This window comes from Nannobrachium achirus (assembly GCF_963921795.1).
Source record: "Nannobrachium achirus genome assembly, chromosome: 12".
Lineage (NCBI taxonomy): Eukaryota > Metazoa > Chordata > Actinopteri > Myctophiformes > Myctophidae > Nannobrachium > Nannobrachium achirus.
Window position 1 is genome coordinate 44035441 of NC_137832.1, and position 11570 is coordinate 44047010.

General features: G+C 43.5%; 1 protein-coding gene across 1 annotated transcript in view; it reads left to right on the forward strand.

Moving 5' to 3' along the window:
* Nucleotides 1-2798: 2798 nt before the first annotated feature.
* The window catches only part of LOC308295604 (somatomedin-B and thrombospondin type-1 domain-containing protein), a gene marked incomplete at both ends in the record, with an annotated part of 20416 nt that continues 11644 nt past the window's right edge, over nucleotides 2799-11570 (forward strand). The window contains 2 exons of the mRNA XM_080738654.1: nucleotides 2799-2802; nucleotides 5681-5842. Coding sequence (XP_080594780.1) covers nucleotides 2799-2802; nucleotides 5681-5842 — 166 coding nt within the window. The remainder of the gene's footprint in view (nucleotides 2803-5680; nucleotides 5843-11570) is intronic.

Consider the following 11570-nt stretch of genomic DNA (forward strand, 5'->3'; position numbering starts at 1 on the left):
ATCAGTCTGCTTGGACCAGGTAAACCGGCAAGTAGCAAAGCCATGATTGAACCCAATTACCTGCTCACCCACTGACAAATGTAGTCTTCCTCAACTCAATCAACCTCACCAGCGCAACGCTGGTACTAACTAGAGATCAGGGTGTGATGAAAAGGTGTTTTCATCACACCCCATTTGCCATGCCATTGACTGCACTTCATGCCAGTCTGCCCTTTTCCCCAAAATAGGGCTCCTTGTCTGAGCAGAGTTGCTGTTGTGTGTTTGTCAGTGTCGGTCCATTAAGGCACCTGACACCAAAACCATACACCCTGTGCCTCCGCAAGACCATTAACTGAAGAACAGGGATTCTCTTATTTTTAATCATTCACAGATGTTATAATGATGATTCCTGCCGGTGTGCAGGTTTCATACCACATTTTCCTGAGTTAAACTTGCTCTCTGTCTCGACTCTCCGCGCGTCTAATGTGAGAGACATGAGATGGGATTAGAGGAGCCAGGTTGCAGTTTACAGTAACAACAACAATCAACAACCATAACTTCCATAACTAAGCATTTTCAAACAATGGTATTGTTTTTATGATATACCAGTTATTTTTATATGATGCAGATTAGAGTTTAGTTTACTAGCTAACACCAGTTGTAAATGTGTAATGTTTGATTCCTGTGCAAGATGCCAAGCCCATTGTACTGTTGAAAAGGCGGACTATACTGTAAGAGTAGTCTAAAGATTTTATCAAGAGAAAAAGTGTATTATTTTATTATTTAAATTATACGGGAGATGTGATAAAAGTATTTATTTAGAGGTGAACAATTAATATTATAATAGAGTTGAGAGACCATTTACTGTTGACCTGTGCAGTGTTAACTATTTTTAAACAGGTGTTGGTGAAAAAAGTTGTTTTACTTTAATTTAGGACAATAATGGATTCACTGTATTTCACTGTGATTATAAATGACCCCAGAACATTGAGTCAGATACAGATTTTGATCTCAGCCCTCAACTTATCCTGTCATGGAAAACGTTTACACACACATTAATAGACCATATTCACACAGTCGTCATCAGCTTGCTCGGGGAGGTTTCCCAAATGGCCACCGTGTGAATATGGTCAATACACCAGTCTCTGTAAATAATCAGGTTACGGTGATAATTCCATTAAAGCATTTAGTTTGAAATATAATTATTTCTCTAAGTGACTTAGGTTTATTTAGAATGTGAGAGCAGGATGTGATGTAACAGGCCCAAGTCAAATCTCTGTTGGTATTCTTTACTAGAAAGGCTTCTGGCTGCACCAATGGCCATGTTGTCATATTCTGTGCAAACACAAGGGCACCTTATCTGTGTCAACTTCTTGTGTGACCTTTCTGACCCATGCACATATGAAATAAAATAAAATTAACCAGACAATGATATTTACAAATGAACCAAAAGCTTAATCCATGTGTCTTAATTAGAGTTATTAAATTACCGGGATTATAACCGTAAAAAAAGAATCTGACTATAGTTGCTGTTTTAGTTTGCCTTAATTGAGCCCTGATGGGGCTCTTACATGCTAAATGTACATATTTAAAACACTAAAATACACTGTTGCTACCATCTCAGGTTATATCCGCATTCCACTTATCAATGTTTGCTGATTGGTTCCTTTCTAGTATAGAACAATGGTGTGAAAGCTCCACATGGAGATTCAGCAATGCAATCTTCAATTCCACATCCATTCCATGCATTCCAGAAGCGTATTGCCTGATTTGCACTGTGTACCATGTCTCTTACCCAGAATTGTGATCGACAAGCTCGTTGCAGCACGACAAGCTTGTAGATCTGCCATTTTCTGTGTGAGACATAAATTAGACTTATGTTGTGATCATATTGATTTTCCTTTACTGCTGATGATTTGGTGCAATGTTTCTGTTTTTCTTTTTGTTTTGCTGTTGCCCCACACCGGTGCCTTTTTGCTATTCTATTTGATTATTATCAATACAAATCATGCAAAGGTTACTTCTAAACCTTGCCATTTTAAATAACTACTTGATGTGCCATGCGTGTCCTTGTGCCATAGTAATAGAGTAACGTGAACAGTCAGAAGCTACAGTATGCTGTACATGTGCTGTAATGATTATGATGTAAAAACAAAATGTGGATTTATTTGTATTTCCTGCAGATGGTTTGAAATGAAACACATCATTGTTTTTTGTATTTACTGTTGCTGTCTGTCTGGGTGGCCGAAATGAAAAAGCCTTGTGCTCCGCACTGCCAAAACAAAGGCAGGCTGTCATGGCTAAAGCAAACTGAAGTTAACTTAATGGCCATCCAGTATGTGTACTGTACTATTTATGATACTCTGTGGGTTGTTCATGACAGTGCTTGTGCAATAACACCATCCCCCCTTCTCCAACTCATTGTGCTGTGGGGGTGGGAATGGGGGTGTGGTTCAAAACTCATTAAACTTGAAGCGACTGTAAACAAGAACAATGTTTGTCTACTTGTTGCTTTTATCCTCCCTCTTTCCTCTGTTGCTCTTGGTTAGGCGATCACATTGAGACAGATCACGGGGGGCAGGTACAGTAGGGGAGGCTTTGGACAGGGAGCTCATTGTTCCTTACTTGGCTGATGCTCATATGGGGCGATTCAACTGTCCGTCCATCTCTCTTTCTCTCATCCAGACCCCTTGTTCCTCCAATGTTTGTTGTTAAATGGAATGTACTGTGCTCTGCTGAAGATGAACTGAACTGGAGACTGGACAGTATATGGACTTCGGTACAAGCTAGATGCAGCACGGATGGACACAATGTGAAGCATGGGTGAGGGGAGACAGGGCAGGGCAGGGTCTGCACAACAGCTATGTAGCTAGTGAGAGGAACTAGAATGAAAACAATGCTTTCACAACAAACCAGCACATAGCTTGACAAGTGGGAAAGTGGAGAAACTTCAGAGATGCACTGTGCAATCTTACCTCGACCACTAGAGGGGGTGCTGCACCAATGTGATCAACACTGGATCTGTTAGCATTCCTCAGCAGAAATTAGGATGAGTTCATATTTAACCCCATTCCTCTCTGTTTTCCCCTCTCTGTCTCTCTGGCTCTCTCTTGAGTGGGTACATCTCTCTCTCTCTCTCGTGTGTGTGTGTGTGTGTGTGTGTGTGTGTGTGTGTGTGTGTGTGTGTGTGTGTGTGTGTGTGTGTGTGTGTGTGTGTGTGTGTGTGTGTAGAGACACACTGGTGATAGAGGCCTTTCGTCTCTTTATGACTACAATAGAGCTTTATGTGAAGAGTCCTCACTGGGCTGTCGTTCAACCCTGTCTTCCCTTCATTAGGCTCCCTTCATCGCACATACAATATCATCCTCCTCCTCCCTGTCTCAGTGAGAAGGTGGATTGGTCCACCTGAGGGAAAATCATCTAAACTTACAGTACATGACTTACATGACACTAATGAGAATGATTGACCTGATGAGCTTTGACACAATAGAGACGGAAGAAACCCATACCCTGGTTACAGTCAACTGGAGGCTTTCTCTCATCCGTATCCTCATCAACATATGGATCATAGAGATTTTTGTTCTTTTACAGTAGCCAATAGCCATACACTGCTCAGCCCCCCATCTCCCTCCTCCCTCCTCCCCTGGGATGCACTCAGGCCCAGTGAAGGGAAAGTAATGCCATTGTTCTTGAATCATTCTCTTCCTCAATAGTTTGGATACTCTCTCCCAGTGGGGCACACAGTGAGGACCAGTTCAGTTCATTGTTGATGCTGTGACAATGTTTCAAAGTGTCTTTTTAAACAATTGAATACCAGCTCCACTGAAAGCGTCACTGTCCGTGGTGCTGAATTTGATATTCAGATTTGGAAATCCATGGTGCTTTACGAAAAATGTATTTACTTTTACCAAAAGTGATTTTTTTAATTTCTTCCTAATCATCTTTTCTTCTCTTTTCTTATTGAAGCAATGGCGTTTAAGTAACTGCCTTTGGCTTATGACCTATATCAATCGTGTGTGTGTGTGTGTGTGTGTGTGTGTGTGTGTGTGTGTGTGTGTGTGTGTATGTGTGTGTGTGTGTGTGTGTGTGTGTGTGTGTGCGCGCGTGCGTGCGTGTGTGTGTGCGTGCGTGTGTGTGTGTGTGTGTGTGTGTGTGCGTGTGTGTGTGTGTCACAGTGTGTGTGTGTGTGTGTGTGTGTGTGTGTGTGTGTGTGTGTGAGAGAGTGTGTGTGTGTGTGTGTGTGTGTGTGTGTGTGTGTGTGTGTGTGTGAGAGAGAGAGAGAGAGAGAGAGAGAGAGAGAGAGAGAGAGAGAGAGAGAGAGAGAGAGAGAGAGAGAATTTCCACAAATCATTGGAAGTAGTATAATTACTGGTAGGCTATATTGCCACCAAATGTGAACAACTCTCCATTGTAGATAAAGGCTAAATGACCCCAGCAGTCTGTTAGAAGAAGCTGTGCTCAGCCAGCAGTTAGTCAAACGCTAGCTGATGATGTTGCAGTAGGAGGCTCCGCTGTCCGCTCCCAATACAAACATCTTTGTCCCGATTAAAGGCAGGGTGACATTGACATAATGAAGCAGGTGCCGGTGTGCCGGAGTGCCTTTGGTGTTAATTAAAGACCATTTTGTCTGTGTTCAATTTACCTGGTTCCAGCCCATAGACCCGCCCACTCTCAGAGTGGACTGCTGAGTCTGAAATCAGGCTATGTTCAATTTGTACATGTCATTATTAAAGTATACGGTAGCCTACTATGTGCTGTATCCTCCATGGATGTACTTGACTTGACCAAACGTAACCTCTGGAACAGTTCCAGGAACCTTGGGCTTGAACCATCTGTGTCGACATCAAATGCATTAAGAACATTGCAGCAGTCGTCATAGCTGGTGTGGCTCAATTTATTCCAGGATTTGACACTATTTCTGAAGATATCCCCTTACTATGAGCAGAAACAAAGCTGGAGCAGAGCTATAGCTGCTGATGCGAAATTCTAAATCCCATGCAATGGGCCATTGGGCCAGCTCCCACCCTGACTCCCACTCAAATTGAATGCCGCCCTCAGAAGGCATTCAATGAATATAATATAAGTCACTTCGGCTTCACTGAAAGCACGCTGTCCATGGTGCTGAATTCGATATTCTGATTTAGAGATAAGGTAAGAGTCCATTACGCAAACTGCATTCAGGCTACTTATAATATAACCCTAAAGTGCAAATGTTTTGGTTAACTTCTTCCCCATCTTATTTTCTTTAAGCAATGGTGTTAGGGATAATAGGCCTTCATGGCTTATATGACCTATCGCGCGCGCGCATGTGAGTGTTTGTGCGTGTGTTCTGAGGGGCGGTGTCCTCGCAGCGGGAGGAGAGTGCACGTAGCACCGTATAACCTACAGATTCCACTTTTACGCACCAGTAGTTCGGTGTAGCCTAGTAGTAGTGGTGACCCAGTGTTTCTAAAAAGTTGTTGATTTAGTTTTCCTCGTCGAACCTTAAACCAGGTTGAATTCAGTTTTTGTATAAACATAGTTTGCATCTATCTCTCATTAGTAGTCTACTTGACCAGCTGAGCTGAGTGCGCGCTGCGGGGCCACCGCCGTCCTTGAGCGCCCAGACAAGTGTCCATCATGGGAGCGCATGGATGGATTTCAGCGCGTTCTAGGATTATTACACTGTGTGGAATATGTTTAGCGGTGATTCTTTCCCAAGCTGAAGCGGGCTGTGGCGAGAGAGAAAGCCCCAACTGCTGCACCGGACGAAATAACGAATGTTCCGAGTACAGCAAACGAAAGACGATGTGCTACTGTGATACCTACTGTCAGAAGACTGGAGACTGCTGCGAGGACTATCAGCGCGTGTGTCAAGTATCTGGTGAGTTGCTTGTTCTGTAGCCTATAAGTCAGTGTGGTTATCAAACACACTTATTAGTCTGCGGACCCCCCATTTGAAAATATATGCGTTGATTATAAGAGTTGATTTGTTTGCGGGTCCAGCAGTTATTCTCAAACATTTTAATTTTAAGGACCCAAAGTTTGAACATGCATTAGGCTACGGACCCCGGTATGTCTGAGACCCTAATTTATATTGTAAATACAATATTTTAACTCAAATGTGTGCACACTCTCACTCTGCAAGAGTTACAGACCCATAAGGGTTTATTTGGTTCCTAACCATCATTTAGCTGCAGGGGACTCCCTGGAACTCCTTCAAGGACCCCTGGGGGTCCCCGGACCCCACTTTGAGAACCAATGCAGTAAGTGATGAAAGCGATATATCCAGAGAAACAAAACAAAGCAAAAACACCTGTTGCGCTTTCCCCCTCTTGCGGTAGTCTTTTTCCTTTTTAAATTCTCCTTCCATTATTTACTACAGAAGTGTCATCGAGTGATGCCTGTTCATTTGTTTTACTGTTTGAGCACATGGTTGGCACAGAGGTGACACAGAGACAGTGAGACATACTTCACATAGCTGTCTGTCTTTGTTTATTATTGCTGTTTGCTTCAAGTGGTTGGTCACGGTTGACAAAGCTTTGAGGAGAGATATTGGACAGTTGTTTGTGGAGAGAGAGAGAGAGAGAGAGAGAGAGAGAGAGAGAGAGAGAGAGAGAGAGAGAGAGAGAGAGAGAGAGAGAGAGAGAGTGAGAGAGTTCCCCACAGCCAAGGCTAGGTTGGTTGGGGACTGCATGTATTATAGGGGACTAAATTGGTACTCCTTGCATGTCAGTTTATGGTTTATAAGGTTAGGGGTTAAGATTCTATTAGTTTTAGGGGATATGGAATTAAATGAACTGGTAATGCAAGTTTCCCAGTTGAAGTTAAAATTTGCTAAACCATTATTTGCATGTATCAATATATCAATATATTGGATAGATAGGTAAATAGATAGATAGATAGATAGATAGATAGATAGATAGATAGATACCGGTAGGCGTGCAGCTTGTTGAGCTGAATAAATGTATACAAGGTGCAACGTAAATTACATGTATTCATAATATATAGAGTATTAAAAGTGAGGTAAATGTCGGGGGGGGGGGGGGCATTATAGCTGACACTATGGGCAAACAGACGAATGGAAGCCATGGGAACCGACAGCCAAACATGGTCAGGATTACAGTCAAAGTCAAACTGTGTGTGAGATGTGACAGAGAGAGAGAGATAGAGAGAGAGAGAGAGAGAGAGAGAGAGAGAGAGAGAGAGAGAGAGAGAGAGAGAGAGCAATGTAAATTCCAGAGTGATAATTTAACTCTAAATTGGTACCACAAGAGTCTATTGTCTACGCTCAGAGTTAGATTATTACTACAGATTTCCCAGGATGTACTCTAAACTGCAAGGCAGAGCCTCTTTGTAGAAACATCCTGAGTTCAGATACCGTGATTATCTCTGTATAGATGGCCTCAGCGCAAGACCCTTGTTATAAGTGAGCACTAACAAGCACCTATAGGGAGGATCTTAGGTTCCAAGTGCACTTAAAACACAGCAGTGATCCCTCTCTTTAGGCACATTTAAAAGTATACACAGTGGACCTTTTTGTTTGAGTGCTGTCTCTGTGTTGTGATGTGAACTGGCTGGCTCCTCGATCTATCCAAACTGGCTAATGCATGGCCAGCGTTTTAATAGACCCTGCAGTGTTTAAGCCAGGCGAAACTATTTGAACCCCCTGTGTTCTCTGTGTTATTAACACACTGTACGAGCTTGATCATTAAAACACATTAGAATGTGGAATACTAGCTGTCCTTCTGACAGGGCCCTACTTTGCACTTTACAAGTCAACCCAGTCAAAATCCAGCCTGCCATAGAGGTAATGTTGATGCAACATCTATCATTAGGTCATCTCACAACCAGCTGACTGGATTCCAATATAACCATATCCAGGTCCAGTTTCTCTCCTCTGCGTCTGCCGTGCTGATATATGACAGGATAAAGCCCAGGACACCACCCCAGATCAGTGTTGAGTCATCCCCATACTGTGTTTGACAGCAGCGGGCCCCTGAAGGGTCCCTCTAACGGCTTCCAGACTGAGGCGATTAGCACAGTGGACCTCGCGTGTCTGTGCGACAGAGCCAATGCCGAGCAGAACAGAACAGAACCGTCTCTAGGAAGCAGAGCTTACAGTGAATCATATAGCTGGGGTTATGTACTCCATAAATTATGCAGGTGAAGTACTATTCCCTTCACAGGATGAACAGCAGTCAACCATTTTTATCATCTCAGTTTTTGAGCGGTGCTAATCGCTCCTATGTCTGGCTATGTGTGTAGGTCCCTATGTATGGGTGTCCGTATGAGAGTCCGTATGAGAGTCCGTATGAGTGTCCGTATGAGTGACCGTATGAGCATGGAACTCCACGTATGGAGATAATTAACGTCACGGACAGAATGGCCCATACAAGGAGATATGCGATGTGGGCACGCTCACTTCACACAGGTGCGACTTTTGTTTAGATTTAGTTTCAATGAAATTGTTTCGCTATTCATGCAGTTACTGATGTCTGGTGTTATTGGGAAGTGCTGTTTGCCAAATGGACGCCGGCTCTGTATAAAGTGATGGAGCCAAATAACTCCCCCCAGACTTGAAGAGTGTTATTAGAACGATTGTTGTAATAAACTATCAAAACACTTACAATTTTAGAGGCTTTAAGGGGAAGCTGTGTTTGGAACTTTAGTTCAGTTAGACAGGTTAGTGATACACTGGAGTGTCTAGCCTGTTCTGGTGTTTTTGTCACAGCTTTGTAAACCTGGCTGTGACCTATGAACCCAGTGTGGGTCAATGTGTTTAACAAGACTTTGAGGGGAAAATAAACACGACTCCCTCTCTTGCAAAATGTCTATCCTGAAATCTTTCTCTCTCTCCCCCTCCCTTCTTCTTCTCTCTGAAACCTTTACTGCATAAACAAAATTGTGTCACTTTGGCTCCAGTTGAAGCACCTCTATGTTTTGTTGCCTGCCGTTAGACTCATCTGAACCTGATTCTGCAGCTCTCTAAGGCAGCGCAGCAGTCTGTGCGTGTGCAGCGTCCGTCCTGGTCTATAATTAACCCCCTGTCAGCTGCAGGTGAGTAAAGGCCTGTCACGGTGGGTGACATCAGAGGAAAGATGGAAAGACGTGTTTGAACCCAATGGAAACAAATGCTTAATAATAACATTTGACGCACTCGAAACCACGCTTGTTGCCACGCAGCAGCAGGTGGGGATGTGTGTAAACATTTCATTATAATCATCACTCTTAAACCCATTACGTTTGCATTCAAGGCATAAGCACACATACGTGTTAATTGTGTAAAGTGTTAATTAACTCATTTCCAACGTAACTTAACCGAGGATTTTTATACTGGTACGTCTGGTTGTTCTCACCTCAACAGGACACACTCTTTCCCTCAAATGCACCAGAGGTCTGATCATCATTCATCTGGTCGTCCTCCTCTCTCCTCCCTCATACTTATCCCTTCTGTTTTCCTTTCCTCCGCCTCCAGAGCATGTTGTTATGCAGGATGTTTTCCTTTCTTCCTGCCCCCCCACCACCCTGTCTCTTTCTGACCATGGTGTGGGTCGTGGTTGTAGCCAAGGGTTTGGCACTGCTGTGCTGAGACTGGCCAGCTGTTGTAGTTATGGCTCGCTGTCTTGTCTCTCCTAGTATTCAGGTAGTATACACACACAGTGGGGAAATGGAGTGTTTTCTACTCTCCGGGGGATCAGACATTGGAACACTTCTGCCTGCTGCTCCGATGGCTCTGATGATTGTATGGGGGAAGGCACTCTTTGGCTACCATTGCCTTCTAAAGTTTGTGTATGCGACCTGACGGTTGCTTATCTCCCGATTAGGGAGTCTTACTGGTACCTGTGTACGACACAACGTCTGCAGTTTTTGACAACATCAGGGAACCCCGTATCTCCATATTTGGTCGATACAGGGATCGGTGTTGATCGGTACAGCACTGGGTACTCTGATAACAAGTACAACAGGTCTTGTGACAACAACAGTACAATGGTTAGTGGGCTGGTACCCGTTTATAAATAATTCATTGATTGTAATATCTAAAGTCATTAGTAACGGGTAACGGGTACCGCACTCCCTGGGTATTGTCAACGGGTTCACAGCCAGTAGGTACAGCAGGTGTTGCATAACAAGGTGGAGCATGCTGCATGCATGCATCGTTTGACTTGCATCATTGCTGACTAGCGTGGTCCCAGAGTAGGCTGAGGTTAGTTAAGGTAGCTTATTTAACTTAAAGAACTAATGGAAAAGCATATACTGTAGAATAGATGAACACTGAATTCCGTTTTGGCTGAAACTTTGGGGATGACTAATACAGTAAATACTGACTGACATCATACTGTAGATGATTAACATCATACAGTACATGTAACATGACTGATGTCATGGATAACTGACATCATAGATGTGACAGAGAGATCCATAAGGGGGGCCACATCGTTATATTACGCTGTCTTGTTTATTTAATGATAAGATAGCTTGTGTGTTAATTGAACTGTACGTGTCAAAATTGACACTCTCTGAGTCGACACTGAGAACTTTTCTGTGTAGAGTGAGAGTTGAGAGTGGGATGAAGCCGCAGCAGAGTGAATTTGGTACACATGGATGCATTGCCTGCTCAGACCTCATACTTATGAGAATATAAGTCACTTATATTCACCTGTATCACCTGCATCCTGTCCCTCGCTGTGACAATCCCAACTTCCCTCCTCGGATTAACCAATCTCTATCTCAGCAGCGGTTGATAAGATCTTTATAGTTATTGATTTGTTCGTTCATTTTCACAAAAGGCAGTCTCAGCTGTGTTTGTAAATGAGTCCTCAGTCCACTCCGCTCTGTGGTGTCTGCAGGAAACATTGAAGAAGCAAGCCTGTTATTACACGGTTTAGTCCTGTGTCCTTCACAACTATTAACAGGTTTATGCTTGTTGTACAACATTATTAACTGGGTTTAATGGTTCCCTGCACAGGGGTGTGTGTGTGTGGGGGGGTTTGAGGAGCTGTGGTCCTGTGCAACAGCTGGACATCTGGGTCCCATCAGAGAGGAGGAGGTGGGGGCGGGGAGGAGGAAGGAAAGGGGCGGGGTGGGGGGGCTGCGGGACAAAACAAGAGGACAGATGGAGAGATGGGATAGTGGGGGACAGACAGATAAAGGGGGGGAAACAATGCAAACTGGGACGGCCGGTCTGATAGCAGGTTCATAACCCCTTTGTTATTAAACCATAAAATGGAGTAGAGGAAGAAAGAGATGGATGTAGCCCCATCTCACTGACAAGACAATCCATTATTCTCTCTTTAGCCTTAGTTTCTGCCTTGAGTATAAGATAAAGTAGAGGAACTTACGTAGACTTCATTTTTTATTTTGGTTCATCAAGTGTCTGAAGCTGTGCCACAAACACAAATAACCCTTTCCAAGCAGTCAAAACATCCACATTGCTTTGCATTCTTTCTAAGAAGAAAAATCTGTCAAATTTGACTGAAGATACCGGTGCTAGTGGCTCCTACGTTTGACTTTACAAACTTTACAAACACTTTTTTGTGTGTACCGGTATGTCCCTATGTATGCAGTACCAACGCTACTGTCCCTATGTGAAGCATCATCATCATCAATCA